General features: G+C 44.7%; 1 protein-coding gene across 2 annotated transcripts; it reads left to right on the top strand.

The window, feature by feature from the left end:
• Positions 1-4,095: 4,095 nt before the first annotated feature.
• On the top strand, positions 4,096-14,961 carry SPTSSB (serine palmitoyltransferase small subunit B). Of its 2 annotated transcripts, none has more exons than XM_065640337.1 (2): positions 4,096-4,142; positions 13,580-14,961. In XM_065640337.1, exon 2 carries the CDS (start codon positions 13,611-13,613, stop codon positions 13,851-13,853), a length of 243 nt encoding a protein of 80 aa, XP_065496409.1. In that variant the 5' UTR covers positions 4,096-4,142; positions 13,580-13,610; the 3' UTR covers positions 13,854-14,961. The 2 variants fall into 2 exon arrangements, with proteins under 2 accessions (XP_065496409.1, XP_065496408.1); XM_065640336.1 differs by lacking the exon at positions 4,096-4,142 and adding an exon at positions 4,186-4,227.
• Positions 14,962-16,066: the final 1,105 nt, after the last annotated feature.

A 16,066-nucleotide genomic window follows, 5' to 3' on the forward strand; every position in this document is an offset into this window, starting at 1 on the left:
AAACATCCATGTGTTGGATCCAAGTCATGCGCGGAAAGGCAAACTGCAGGAGTGAGCAGAAGGAAATGGGATGGAAATGCACCCAGAGAGCAAATCCAGCCACGTGCTGGCCCACGCTGGGAAGAAAATGTGCCCGTTGGCAAGGATTTCCATAACAGGGTGTGACAGAGCCTAAAGACTCGTGAAATATTCAAAGACTATAGTTTTGACTTTATAAACGTTATGTTAGCGTTTACGGCAGGTAAGTGGCTTTATTCCTGTCTCAAGGGAGTAATCTTCTGGATGTTTCCTGCAGGAGCGAAAGCCAGCGCTCAAATCCCCAGGAATAATTAACTCAAGTCCTCAGTTATGAAACAAGGGAGCAGACCTCCCAGAGCACCAACTCCTGGGGAGACAAGGCAACAAACTGCCTTATTTTCGTATACTTTATGTAAGTAACAACTTGGGTATGATTTTTACCATGACAAGCACAAGACCCTTAGAGGAGCCTGAGGTTCAAGCAGGTTTGGAGGGAGAGGCTGGCAACCCCAAGGAAGGTGACAGCTAGGCCTAGCTTATTGATATTATTCATCTTTTATTGTATAGGCCTGGTTTTAAGGCATCAGGAGGCTTTTTGGCTCCTTTGCTCAGGGGACAAGGGTCTCCACTGAAGAGAAGCTGCCAAATTGAAGTACACTGTGATTAAGTTATAAACAACGTACCCATCATTAACCAATCGACAAGATCAATGCTTTCTGGCCACCTGCAAAACGAGGGGATATTTCTCAAGTTTTAGATCCTTCTGCACGACAAGAGGGAAACAGAAGATTAAGTGATACATTGTCTAGAAGCAGAGTGCTTAGTTTATATTTAACTAATAATTAATAGATGAATTGTAAGAAACTAAACAATTATAACTAACATCATATATTATTTCTTAGTATAGATGTATTGTATGTCAAAATTTTCAAAAATTGTAATGCATATGTAATAATTATGTGAATATAAGTAATGCAAGAGCATTCGGTTACTGGAGCACTTATGGAGGATGATCCCCAGTGTTCCCCAGCACTGATAAAATAAAGAATGCCTGTTTAACAGTATAATTGACCCTGCTGTTATGTTTATTTCTCCATTTCACCACAGCCCCAGGGCCATCCGGCAGCAAGGGATGAGACTTTTCATTTCCTTTTTTTCTTTTTTTCCCTCGCTTTCTTTTAGCTCCCGTTTCATTGCTTTGCTTTTCATTTCTTCTAAGGTACAAGCCAGCAGGCTTCTGCTGGGTCGGCGAGTGGAGGAGACTGAGTGGAACAGGCAGCTCAGGGAGAAACAGCAAGTGAGGGGAAAGAGCTTTTCCTCTCTCAACAGCAACGTGCGATAAATCAAACCACAGCCTCCTTCAGATTAAACCCTGTCCTTCTTCTCACGCAAGAGTTACTAAACCTGGACTCAATCAGGAGGCAGTTCTGACCATCCTTGGTGAGGTTCCTCCCTCTGGAAGCACCAGCCCTTGAAACTCCAGCAGGGCTTGGCAGGGACCCTGCAGCCCTGTCTGCAGGCAAATAACACCTGATTATCAGCAAATCTGTAATTCATTGTAAAGCAAATCCTTCTCCATTTGATAAGATAGTGTGTGTCAAAAGACAAGTGTGAAGCATTCATATACACACTGAAGCTTCGTCTTGTGTAAATTGGCAAGTGCACCTCATGCAACCATCAGCAGACGGAGTGAAGCAAGACAGCACCAGATCATTGGGCTGATAATGCGACTGTGGGAAAGTTACTTGTAAATTCCTCTTTGAAAAATACCCTAACAGTACAGCTAAAGCTGTGGAGCAAGTGCTCTGATAGCCAAGAATGCTTTTGCAAGTATTTTTACGAGACTAGTGTGATAGCCACCTGCTGCTATTTCACTGGCAAAAACACCATTTCAAGCACCATCCACCCTGGCATGAGGTATTTTACCAAGTTCAGCTGCACGCACAGGCACAACGCGGGCTCCCGTGGTACTCCAGGGCTGGCGGGAGCTCTGCTTCGAGCTGGAAAGGTACACAACTATTTCTAAGTCTAAAACAAAGCCTCTGCGTAAATGCTTTTTAAGATCAAAGACTAAGCAAGCATCAGTTCTGCAGTCAACATCCATAAAAATAGCAAAAGAGGCACCATTCTCACTGTATGAGGTGGGAATGAAAGTGTCCCACCCCGAGTGCCCCTTTGCCGACTGCGCGGCTTTGTTTGTCTAAGTGCCTTTTAAAGATATTGAGGAAAGAGCATTTTTAAAGCATCATTAAAATGTGTTCAAATATTAGAAGAAGAGCTTTAATAACTGCAGTTACATCTGGCCCTTGAAACAATTTGTGGTCCTTTATGACCTTCTGTGGTTCAGAAGCCACCAGAACAGGGACACTGTGGTCCCACCGTGCTGGAGGTGACCCCAGCTCCCACTGTACCTGGCAAGGAATTTGCTCGTCTTCCATGAGCTCTTCATTTTGGTACAGTGCCAGTGCAAAGTTTCAGGTGCAGACACTACACAGGCAAAACTAATTTTGGAGAGGTCACCAGGAGCAATCCAGGGATCCCTCATCTCCAACAGTACTACTGCACTAGCCCCAAAGCTAAAGCCACTATGTCTTAGACATAACCCAGCAGCAAAACCTACAATCTTTAATGAATTAACATAAGATAAAACCCTTCCTTTCTTAATGCCACTCATTTATCACTTAATCGGTGGCATATATAACAGTTTTGAAGGCTGAGAAATAGGATCAGCCTGTCAAGATCAGGTCCCTGCAATTGCTTTGCTTGGGGAATGAGATTCTACCTGGTGTCCTGCTGCTGAGGGGAAACAGGGAACAAAGCCTTTCTGCTACTTTTATTTCTCACTCACACTGCAAAGTTAACTTCTCAAGTAGCTCTTTGATAGTGAGCAGGACACTAAATCATGGAGGTTTTATACTGAGGAAACTTAAGCCTCATGGCAGCATCACACAGTATTTCACAGGATTCCAGATAAAGTCTTGTAAGTACTTGTCCACCCATATCTCTCTTCTCTGGAAACACCTCATCTGATACGTTATCATCATTTCCCCCGCACACACCCGTAACACGGGTTTCTCCCAGCCACGCTGTAGCACATTGCAATGTGCTTTCCCAGCAGAGGATGGTCCAATGGTCTTTCCCAGCAGAGAATCCCAACACCAGCATTTCCCAGGCACCTGCCAGCACCCCTGGGCACCCCTTCCCGCACCCAGCCCCCCAGAATCACAGAACCACAGAGTGGTTGGGGTCGAAGGGACATCTGGAGACCATCCAGTCCAACCCACCTGCTAACATAGGGTCACCAGAGCAGATCACACAGGGTTGCATTCAGGCGGGTTTGAACGTCTCCAGAGAAGGAGACTCCACAACCTCCCTGGGCAGCCTGGTCCAGGGCTCTGGCACCTCAAAGTGAAGAAGTTTCTCCTCATATTCAGAAGGAACCTCCTGTGTTTCAGTCTGTGCCCGTTGCCTCTCATCCTGTCATTGGGCATCACTGAACAGAGTCTGGTCCACCCTCTTGACACCCACCCTGGAGATATTTATCAGCATTGATGAGATCTCTTCTCGGCTTCTTTTCTCCAGGCTGAATAGCCCCAGCTCTCTGAGTCTCTCCTCATCAGAAAGATGCTCCAGATCCCTCATCATCTTCGCAGCCCTCCACTGGCCTCCCTCCAGTAATTCCTTGTCCTTCTTAAGCTGGGGAGCGCAGAACTGGTCCGAGTACTCCAGATGCAGCCTCACCAGGGCAGAGCAGAGCGGGAGGAACAACTTCCCTCGACCTGCTGGTCACACTTTTCCTAATGCACCCCGGGTACCATCGGCCTCCTTGGCCACAAAGGCACATTGCTCCCCTCGCTACCTTATCAACTATACTATAAGCTTATATATTGCAAAGCATTGATATAATATAAAGCACTAACTAAAAGCCGGCTTGGCGCCCTGTCCTGGGCCTGATTCCGCTCCGCCCGCCCCCGCCGCCAACGGGAGCGCAGCAGCCAGGGGCGCGCAGCGGCTGCGGCAGCGGGCGGGGCGGAGCGGGGCGGAGCGGCGCGGAGCGGCGCGCAGGGGAGCGGCGGGGACCGGCCCCCGGCGCGGCCGCGGCCGGCGGGGCGCGGAGCGGGGCGGTAGGTATTTAAGCGCGGGGGCGCGGGGAGAGCCCCGTCGGGGAGCGGCGGAGCGGTGCGCGGCATCCCGCGGAGCGGGGCGGAGGTGAGGCGGGCGCGGAGCCGCCGTGCGGAGCGGGGTTGCGGGGACCCCGCAGGGCTCGGTGCTGGTACCGGCGGTCAGCTCCGCTCGGCCAAGGGCATCGCGGCGGGAGCGACGTCCCAGGGTGTCCCCAAATGAAGGGGCCGGTGCCCTTGGGCGAGTGGAGCCGCGTACTCTGCGCGGCCGGCGGTGGCTGGGGAAGAAGCGCTGGAGCAAAGGCCTTGGAGCAGGGGTGGCAGCAGCAAAGCTCCAGAATTTACCTTCCTCAAGGTGGCTGGTGCCATTGCAGAAGGACCTACAGCCTCCAGTGAGGTTTCTCCGGGTTTGTTGCTGCAGACCTGCAGTGAGAGGTTTCCAAGTGGAGCTGCTGATACAGCTGTCGGGAAGGTGGTTTTGCCTTAGCAGGGATTCACTGAAAACAAGTCCAAAAGTCAGAAGGAAAAAGGCTGAAATAGGTGGGGAGCGGTGGAGGAAGGAGGGCGAAGATGCTACTTGTACCATTGTGGTGGCAATACACCCTGTCTGTAGATTTCTGCATTTTACGTTTAGAGCTGCTTGTTGCTTCCAGTAACCTGTCAGTGTGAAGCAGGTGCAAGAGTATGTCCTCATTGGAAAAGCAAAGTCAGGACAGTATAGAGGAAAATCCCTGTAATAAATGCTACTACTTCACTAAATCAGCATGCATGGTACTTTTGGGATTGTGTATTTTTTAATGCTTTAGGAATTGGGATGCTTGTTTCTCTTTTGCTTGTGAATATGAGTATAGCACAAATAACTATGTCTTGAGAGCAGTTCTGTGAGTCCTCGGAGTGATTTCTAGATGTTGCGGTTTTGGCAGAGCAATGCAGGGATGCTCTGCACAGAGCACGTGTGTTGTTCATCAGCAGCGATGGGAGATGTGGTGAAAGGTGCCCGGAGAGCAGCTCAGGGCCACAGGAACACTTGGTCCATCTCCTCTGTGCCCAGAAAGTGTCCGGGACACATGATGCAGTGAACAGCACCAAGACTCGGGTGCCCCAGCTCACTGATAAGGAAAAGCATCCATTGCTCTGCAATACTTTCTGCTGATCCTGCTTTTACCGAGCTTTTAATTTGTGTGGTATGTGCATACCTCAAGCCTGGCCAAGTTCCTGGCACAGAGCTGAGTATTCCCTGAACTGGAGCCCACGATGCTGGGCTGTGACACGATGCTGGACTGTGTCCCCGTGGAGGGGAACCGGCCTTGTCCCGCTTGGGTGCTCCTTCCTCTGCTCCCGCAGCCTTGTCTGCATGTATGTGGGCACATGCAAAGCACTTGAAATAAGATGTCAACAGATCACCTGGAAACCTTCTCCTTTCTCTTCACCCGTGCTGTCTGCTCCGGTTAAACACAGCGTAACACAGACCCTATTGCTTTTCAGGGGAAATTGCATGTTGTGTTGCAACTTTGAAGAGCCTTGTCTTGGCCTGCTACCTGACAGGAGTATTTCTTGTGTCCTTCCTTCCAAAAATTAAGGATGGCTTTGCTCTCCCCCCCATTTGAAGGGTATTCCGCTATATCAGGTTTTCTGTGTTCAAAACCGTTTGCTCATAGGGATGAAGTGGCCTGCGAAGGAAGTTGTTCCTTTTTACATATACGGGGTTAAATCACTTTCTGTGAAAAACACGAATCTCCATTTTTAGGTATCTGTTGCAAGTATCTCACTGGGTTTTTCTGTTTCCCTTTTAGACCAATAACTGGCATGGTGCAACGTTGCTTCCTTTCATTAGATTTCAAAGGAGATGCACTTGCACAAGAGCTTGGTACCTGTTTTCCACTAATACCTGTTGTAACTACGACAGCATTCACCTTCTCATATTACATATAACCCAAGACCAGCTATTATTTTCAGCTGCTTCAGAAATGACTCAGAGCAAACCAAAGAAGTCTGAACAAAGTAAGAACTACATTTGAAAGTAAATCTTTTTGTAGAGCCCAAACATCTCAGCTATTTGGTTTATAGAGCGATGTGTTTACACAACCCCCTGAACTTTAAAGTCTTTTAAGTGCCTTTGAAGGGTGTAGCCAATGTCCCAAATCTGAAAAGTCTTGCAGGAACTGAGGCTTGTCACCAAAAACAAAGCCAAACCCCCTCTAAGATACTTCCTGGAACAGTTCTTCGAGAACTCTCAATTTTTAAGTATTTGCAATTTAAACCTGATGCTGGTCTCTAGTCACAAGTTGGAGGTCTTGTCTGGGAATCAGCTCTGTTCAAAACCACGTTAATAAATGATGTGTACACTGAAAATACAGGGAAAGCCTGCCCTGAGATTTCAGCTTGCCAATTTATCAGTCTTCCCTGGCAGAGCTTGTCACTGAAGGTCAGTTTTGCTCCTGTCACAGGGGGAGGACTTGGAACCCAGAACATGCTCAGCCCAGAGAGAGCTGGAAAGCAAAAGGCTTGTACATAAACTGTAAGAAGCAGCTGGTTATGTAAGGAAATGACTGGGGAAACTTCAGAGGGAGGAAGAACAGAAAATTCTTTGAAAAATTAATTTGGCCTTGGAAGAAAATGGGACAGAGCTGCTTCGAGAATGTTTTTCTTGTAGAGAAGCTGCATCTTCTCCTTCCTCTGTGCCTGAGTGCAGAGAAAGGGGAGTGCGCCAATAAATCAGCCAGGCTTCAAAGTTAGGAGGAGATGATTTGAAGGAAAAAAAATTGTTTTGTTTGGGTTTTTTTTTTTTTGCTAGGAGCAGCCTAAAGTTTTCAGGGAGTAGTTAAGGCATGAAATCCATCTCAACATTAACTGCTTTCAACTGCTATGCTCTTAGTTGAATGGTTGGGAGCCTCTCTCCAAATGAGATCCCTGCAGGTGCAGCGATCATCCTCTCCTTTCTTGAGAGTCAACAGCTTATATATCGTACTTAAAATTGCTTCCTGCATTGTTGTAGGCCATCATACACTCCATCCGTGTATTTAACTTGACTGAAGGAGCAAATAATATTTCAGTAATCACCTGGGTGTACTGCAGTCCAGGTGGAGAAATAGTCTGACAAAGAATCCATTTGCTCCAATTAGAGATGTGTCCATGCAGCTAAATTATAGTGCCGAAGTGACGTTTGGGACTACAGTGTTATTGAAGAGCTGTTGAAGGAGAATGCACATGAGGACTCGGTTTGTGTTCAAAGCTGGAGACGAGGAAGTCTGGGTCGGGTTTTGTGCAAGTGTGGCACTGCCACTTGACCAGTGCTTTGCTGACTCGTTTGAAGCTACCAAAGGTAAAAGGAAGTATTTTTGCCAACAGAGAAAGGTGTTTGTTAGACCTCTAGGTCTTGTATGCGTTATGTAACTTTTTTCCATTTAAGAGAAACAAAATAGCAGCTCCCTCCTACCACTGAGGTCAGCAGGAAGGAGGGTTAGTGTTGACAGAAGATGCTGGAGCTCCTTCTTCTGAGCAAGGGAAAGCAGAAACGTGGCTGAAAATGTCATTGCCTTTTCTGCCTTAATGCTTCCACTCCTGCAGTATTTTTCTAGTCCTGGAAGATTTTTTTTTTTTCCCCTAAAAAAAAAAAACAACATAGGCACAGTCGAAGCATGTTCACCCCCATGCAAAATGTCTGAGTCACGGACAGCAATAAAATTTTACCAGCTCTGAACTTCATTGTGGTGCTGCATGGATAAGAACACACACAGAAGAAGAGTTTCCCATTCCTGTAGCTGCAGTAATGTATGGCCGAGCACACCACGAGGTGCTGATTCAGGAAGATAAACCAGAGATGGCCTCATGCTGCTGGGCTTTTTTACTCCAGAATCGGGGGAAGATACTTATTAAAATGTAAAGACATTTTTAATGGTGCACAACTGTCCACAGTGGGAGCTGTGTAGGGATTATTCCTGCTGTTCTTGTTCACATTCTTTGTCTGGCATTACCTCCCTGTGAAAACAAGCTTTAGGGCACATTGAAACATCCATATGTAAGTAATCAGGGGGTTTTCTGCTTGTCAGTCGGTAATCAGCAGATTTCTAGGCCAAGCTGGTACTATATGGCCATGGGCCATGCTGGATGTGGGGAATCTGAGCAGCAGAGGTGAGATAGAGGAACAGACTGAGCCATCCCTGGGAAATGCTGGTGTTTGGATTCTCTGCACAATTTTAACTGCTGCCTCATCTGAATTTCCTCCTGATTTCTTCCTGACTACCACTCCACAGGACCTGTCTTTTATTCCTTATCCATTAAGCTTGGTGCTTACTGAATAAAACATATTAAAGCAAATGTGTGATGGACTGGGAATGTGAATGCTGTTGTTCTGTTTGTATTTTCAGAAATGTCAGTCTATGTAAAATCAGTGGGTTCATCCCAGAGTTGTTACATGAAGAGGATAAGATTGGTGCCTTGGATAATAGAATCATTTCAGTTGGAAGAGACCCTCAGGATCATCAAGTCCAATCATAACCCAACTCCAGCACTAAACCTTGTCCCTAAGAACCTCATCTAAATGCCTTTTAAACCCCTCCTGGGATGGTGACTCCACCACTGCCCTGGGCAGCCTGTTCCAATGCCCAACAACCCTTTCCATGAAGAATTTTTTCCTAATATCCAATCTAAACCTCCCCTGGTGCAACTCGAGGCCATTTCCTCTTGTCCTATCACTTGCTAAGTCACAGTATTCTGAGTAACAACAGAACAAACCCATCTACCACAATAAAATTACAAATAAGAGCAATTACAGATAAATAACCTGCAGAAAAGGCATATATTTCAATACCTAAGGGGGATGACTACCCGTTCCTCTTCTAATAGCTGACATTATTTACATATCGGACAACTTTAAAATAATTATTGCACTTTGTCTTGTCACATCTGCCATCTGGAGCTTGCATGTTATAGGTGTCCTGCACTGAGACCAAATATGAGCCTTGTGTGCCCATGGCAGAATTTTACTCAAGCTCCAGCATGTGTGCAATCCCTTGGGATTCTGCAAAACTGACCAATGGCCAATTTTTAGCCAATTAAATATTTGCATTTTGGGGATGGATGAATTGTTTGCTTGTTCTTCTTCCTACCTCGTTTATAACATATGGACCTACTTGACATTCAAAGCATCAGAGATCATTACAGGACTATCTCCAGCTCCAGGGTTTGTTTTTCCCTGGTCTAGATAAACTTATCTAGACCTGAATGTATGTTGGAAACCCTTTTTCTCTTTATGTGTTAGTTAACCAAACTCTTCTGCTGAGGGTGTAAGGTGTTTTCAAGCATTCTTTGGAAACCAGTCTATCCCAGTTCCCCTGCAAGAATGTTTCTTTCCCCCGGAATTTCCCAGCAGGTGCATTTTGCTGGGTTGCAGACTGCTCATGGGAACAGAGTCCCCAAAACCCTGCTCAAAGCAGAAATGATGTAATAAAGCACCTAACACCAGCATCTTCAGGTTACAACTCCAAACACTGGGATTTAAGGTCATTAATAAATAAATTTTTGAGATTAGGCATGCTCTTAAATGAAACCTGGGATTTTTTAAAATTATTATTATGATGATTTATCTTTTCAGCTGCCCTAATCAGAGACATGTATCAACCAGCAAGAAGATCAGGTTGCCACCTAAAATAATAAAAGCCGCTTTACAGGTTTCTCTTCTTGCTTTTTTTGCCTGGAGGTGAAATTGCTGAAAATAATTTAAATATTGCTTAATGGCTTTAGAAACTGAATTCTATTCATTCTATTCATAGCAGGTTTTAACATTCCCATGGCCTCTAAACAGGAAGGCATTTCCACAGTGCAAATGAATACTTAATTAATTCAAATTTGTAGATAAGTGAGCACTAAGTTAAAATTACATAACAGCAAATTATCTCCTGTTCTGGAATATTGGGAACTGATGAGTTAATAATGCAGGAGCCTTTCAACTCTGAGTGCCAGCTGATTGTGCATTAATGTAATAAAATCCAATAATGCTTAAAAATATAAGTGGAAGCCTCTCTAGGACGAGCTCTGTTTAAAATACAGAATGTTTAGCCTCAAGAGTTTCTGTTTTGTGTAGTGATGTGCCATTCCCTTTGATTATTGCTAAAGGTAATTGGCCTGAGTGGTGATGCTGCCTGAGATCTCTGGGGATGTGGAGCTTTGGGCTATTCCTTATGCTTGAAACTGGCCCTGAATTAATGCAAAGGAAGGATCTTCAGAAAAGGTGTCTGTGTCACAGTAAATCAATGGATTCTTGTATCTCATTGACTGAGCAGCTACTTTAAGATGGCTTTTTTCCCTTCCCTCCCATATTTTCCTTTTATAAATTATGCATCTGAAATTGCGCTATCACCAGACACCCCGCGCATTTGCTGCATTTCCAAGACAGTCTTGCTAACGGAGAAAAGTCTCTGGGTAGATTAAATGCAGTGGAAGCGTGCTAGTGGTGAGGGCAAAGACTGTAATTTGACTGCTTTTCTTTTATTTATCTCAATCTTGATCACTCATCTGCATGAAGACGGGCTGCTTTCTTGCTGGTAGTCCAGGGAGTCCCATTACAGGTGGCGTTGGGGTTAGTGAAGGAAGAACTGAATCAGCACAGGCTGGGACTTGATGACCCAGCTGAATGGAAACACAATCCCCAGGCTGGAGAAAAGTGTAACAAGGTCTTTGATATAAATCAAAAGGTCTGCTCCTTATTTTAATTACTTCATACTTTATTCACGTATCCCTCCAAGACAGCAACGTCCAGTAAGTGATAGTGGTGAGTCTGCGGCTTGGTAGACTGGTCTAATATCAGTAAAATCAGCCTGGGGAATTTTTTTTTCCTGTCTTTCGCTGTTCCTTGCACCAGCTCTATATTGAGATACACAAGTGTATGTGTTGCTGTGGCCACAAAGCTCCACGAGCCTGGGATCTCTCCCCTCGAAATGACTGTATCACACACTCACAGCAAGCGCTCCAGCCTTGCTGTCTCCCTGTGTGGCAGTCAGGCTTAACAGACATTTACCCAAGAAAGGTCTGAGTTTAACTAGCATGAGTATAACCCACGTGTAAATACTATAATCCTAGGTAGTATGAGAGGGCCCTTATCATTTTCCTTTCAATTGTATAGGACGGGGCTTAACCTCTTCATTGAAAAATGCTGCTCTTTTTGCAGAAGGTAGAAATAGAGATGCTTTTGGCTCCCAGTGAGTCACAGTTTGCCAGCTGTGCCATTCTTACTGCAGGCTTTGCAATATTTACAAGACTTTAAGGCCCCTCTTGAGTTCTGCCTTAAAATAATTTGTTCTAAAGGAATCACCTCCCATTCACAGCAGGACGAGAAACCAGTGGTGGCCTTTCTCCCCAGCCTGTGTGCTTGCAGGTAAAGCTGTTCACAGCAAAGACAGTCACTGCTGGATTTAAACTGGGAGTGATCTGCCCCCCAAAAGCATTGTAGGTGGCCTCTTGGTCTAGGAGATGTGGTCCAAGAGATGTAGTCTAGGAGATATGGGGAAGATGGAAGTGAAGGAAACGGATTGCTTTTGGAGATAGAGGGGAAAAAAGACAGAAGAAGAGGGGCTGGGGGAAAGTAAAGGCTGGGTGGGTGATGGGGCAAGTACAGAGGTTTTTCCACATAAAATTCTGCTAATGCAAACAAGCCTCCCTCCCAGTGTTTACAATTTCACTGCGCTTGTTGCCTGCAAAGAGGCATTCATGGGAGTGTTGAGAGTTGAGGAGCAACTGGGGAACAGATGTGAGAAGGTCTGGAGAGAAAGCCGAGGGGTGAGAGCGGAAACACTGGGAGAGGAGCCAGCACATGGATGAAGAGGGGGAACAAAGATAGTCAGGTCCCTTCCCAACAGTGTTGGACGGGCACTTGGAATGCAAATTCAACCAGATGCTCTGCCAGGCTCAGGGCAAGCCTGCAGTTGTTGCCTTCCCGAAGAAAAAGGGGTAAAAATCTACCTGACAGTGTCTCTGGGTGACACCTAGTCTGGTGGATGCTCCGTTTGCAGTGTAATCCGGGAATGTTGAACCTTAGCAACTGGCAGTACCAGTGACCTAAAGGAAGAAAGATGGAGAAATATGATCCATCAAGGTGTGCGCATTTAACAGTGCATCCGCTGGATAAAAATTTAACACACCAGTAACCAAAGTAAAGCTGTTACAAAACAAACCAGAGATCCTTTTCATGGGTAATTTGTCTTGCCTTCAGTAAATACTCACATATCATCAGAATATACAATACAGCCTCCAGAGGCAGTAAACCACTAAATAAATATTGTTATATATTTGGCCTATACCAGTGGCCCATCATTACTTTAATCGCAGGTTGCAAATTTTCCAGTGATACTTGAGTATTTGTTGCCTTGAAGGACAGAAAATTTCTGTTGCCCAAAACTCACTGCGAACGCGAGACTGGACAGACGTGACTTGTCCAACATCTCTGTTTCTGGCATTTTAGGCAACAGAAGTGTAGAACAAAATGATATATCGGAGGGTTTTCCAGCAGGACTAAAATCTCCAGTATTCCCTTTTACTGTGAGCTGACCTGGTCGGCATCTGCGTCCTTAAACTGAACCCCCAAAATACAGGAGTCCCCCTATGAAACCTTGTACAGTTGCATATCATTCTGTCTCTGTATTTTCTCTAAGTAGATGGTTTTGGCCCGGATTTAAAGATTATTTAAAATACTGAAAAGCAATTTTAACAAAAAGCAGTAGAAGGCAAAACCCATCTCCTAGTTAATACCTGTTTAGCCTCCCTCCTTTCTGTGTGGAGACGGGAACAATGAAAGCATAAAGGTATTAGGTGAGACGAAAATACTTCCTAGACTTGTAACTTCCATTAAATACTCTTTTAATCTGCAATGTATCTTATTTCTTTGGAATGAGCTGAAAAAACTTCTTAGGCTATTTGAGATTACTTTTTCCCTCCCTTTCATAGCTCGTCTTTTCTTCCCAAAAATCGCAGAATAATAAAAATTATTATCAGAAGTAAGCAGAGGAGTTTTTACAGAGCAGCTATTTTAACCTCATCTTTATTCCAGAGCATACGAGTCTGCCATCCACGTTTATGGAAGCCAGCCCAAAGCCTTCCCATTTAAATGCATATCTCCCTGACTTCCACATGAACCCTGTGCCTTTGGTGGCTAATGCAGTTTTAATTCCTGCTGCAGAATGAATAGCAAAACACACTCATAATGAGAACGTAGGAACTGAGAGCGCTCAAGTGATAGAGTTTCAATAACTGCAAGCAGCAGTTGGTGGAGCTCAAGGTTGTTTTCCAGAGCCTGGCAATGGCACCGATGTGTTATTTCTGTTTGAACTTTCCTCTATGTAACAATTACATGTGGTGTCAAACTTGAGATGATGGTCACCACATCATTTTTCAGTTCCAGGTTCTTCCTCTCCACTGCAGCTGTAATCCAGGCTTCTCTATCATTACAGGTCGTCTTCTCAAAACCACTGCAAGCTGAAGATGGATATTAAGCGCGTGAAGGACTATATTTATTGGCTGTACTACCAGTACCTGCTGATCACCTGCAGCTACGTGCTGGAGCCCTGGGAGCAGTCCATGTTCCACACCATCACCGTCACTGTTGTCGCTATGGTGGTGTACACAGCTTACGTCTTCGTCCCCATCCACGTCCGCCTGGCTTTGGAGTTCTTCTCGCAGATCTTCGAGGCCCAGCCCGAAAGCACCGTTTCCATCATGAACTGAACTCACTCGAGCCGCAATCAGCAGCTCTCGCAACTTGTGACATGCGGTGTCTTCTTCAGTTTTGTGTATTTATTCTGCAGCAGTTTTGCGGTTATGAAAACACCATTTTCTCCTACAGACCATGGCTTGCTTAACTACCAGAGCTGAAAACCAGAATAATACAGTGACTACTGGCCGCACAGTCCCCGTTCAGTGAAACACAGGCCAGCTTTTGCTGTGCGATAATGAAACACATCACCTGGGATGCCACGTTTGCCTAATAGCCAACCGGTTCTCACTTTTAGCACCCTGATTTAACCGCACTGGCATGTATGAAACAGCAAAACCACTCCTGATGGCTGTGAGGAGAGGTTCCACACTTATTATATACAAAGAAGTTTTGATAAGAGAGTGCAGCGGCAAAATATGCCATGTCTTCTTTGACCCAGGTTAGAGAAAATAAGGAGATGAGTATAACACAGCATGATTTGAGTACTCACAGCTGGCTGGTTACTGGCTTCTGGTTTTTAATGAATGGGAGAGGAAACTGGAAGAGGAATTAATAAGAGTATGAACTTGAATCCAACTTTTTGCATTGAAGTTGCTGCATCTGAGTTTAGATGGTGTAAGATAGTGAAAAAAACATACTATAGGCAGCTTACAGAACACACAGAACTTTCAGTGCACTTCTGCCTCCTTTGATAAAAACCAAGACGTCTTTTCTTTCTGCTCCCATTCACCAAGTCCATGTCTGCACCAGAGGAAGATGATCCAAAAGTCAGAGTGGAAGTAATATTTTAGTAGCTACAGGGAAGTCCGAGTGCTTAAAGAGATCTGCTTCATAAAGCAAAAATGAGATTTATTATAATTGCCTTTGGGGAGTTTCTTGAGCAATGGAAGGTTTGTTTGGTTTTCACTCTACGCCTACATCAAATGTCAATGCCAAATCATAACTCGTGGCTATACAGTGCATGTATCTAACAGCTGACGCTACTGTTACTAGAAGTGAGAGGTGCAAAATGTAAATAGCTTTCAAATGATGTTTGCACAGTTGTAGAATTAAAAAAACCCTCTTAATTTCTTTATCAAGCTGCAGCGGGGTCCTGCATGCTTAAAAGAACAAAGTTTGTTCAGAAACTAAGACATGTTTTGAAGGCTGGACAGATCTGAACGTGTGTATGCAGGGTTTTTTCGGGAAAAAAATAAATTTTATTCTTCAGAAATAACATTTCAGTGCATGACTCAGCTCTTCCTGTATTTCCTATTTGTTCATAAATTAAGGCAACAAATACCTGTGTGCTGGTGGCACAACTGAGTGGTTTAGGCTCAAATGGGACCAAAGGCTGAGCTGTCCTATCTGTTTAATCCCAGTTGTTAACCTGCAAATGTGAGGTACCAAATAAAAGTAACAACCCAAATGTTGGAGGTGAAAAAATGAAAGTATTTACCTAGCAAGTTGGTGCTTGAACCCAAAATACTTCCCGATATCCTATCCTCAAAAGATTCTACTTTTTAATCAGAGAATGTGATGATGTAAATGCCACGGCATCTCCTCATCAATCCTGTTTCCAATGACATCTTAATTGTTTAATTTCTCAAAAAGGTTATTTATTCCCAATGGCATCAAACGCAACTGACCTGCTTTTCAGAGTATGGGGAAAAACACTTTCTTAGAGGTTTGCAAAGGCTGGGTCTCGTGTCTCAAGGAAAACACATGCCAATGTAATATTGCTATTTAAACAGGTAATTTAAAGCAAACAGACCCAGGAAATGGGTTTTGCTTTCAGGAAGAGGGAATTTCCCCTGAGCTCTCACGGTGGGATTCCTGTAAAGCATTTATCTTCCTTATTATTCCTGTTATCTTTGTTTAGCTTTGCAGTAGGTGCTTGGAAGATGGAGGAAAATCTTACTTAAGTGAAAACACCTTTTTTGTGTGTGTTCTTCAGCTTCTTTAACTAAATTTTAAAGTTTGGGGACAAGAGGCATTCACCAGGATGGGAAGAGTCGGCTGAAAATAACCTCCCTCTACTAAAAAGCCTTTTGAGATTTTTTTTCAACCCTTTTCACTTCTCCTTTCTACTAGAAAAGCTGAAATAATTCTAGCTCCTTAATATTCAAAATTAGTGGGTTCTGGCAGTAGATTTCAAAGCATTTTTGGCACAGAGCAGTGAACAGAAACATTTTTTTCCCCGGCTAAAAAAGAGAGGAGGTCGGATAGCACGTTCAACCGCTTG

This window comes from Caloenas nicobarica, chromosome 8 (assembly GCF_036013445.1).
Source record: "Caloenas nicobarica isolate bCalNic1 chromosome 8, bCalNic1.hap1, whole genome shotgun sequence".
Classification (NCBI taxonomy): Eukaryota; Metazoa; Chordata; class Aves; order Columbiformes; family Columbidae; genus Caloenas; species Caloenas nicobarica.

What these genes read in the sequence shown, in the direction of transcription:
- SPTSSB (XM_065640337.1), top strand. Translation starts at nt 13,611, where the DNA reads ATGGATATTAAGCGCGTGAAGGACTATATTTATTGGCTGTACTACCAG.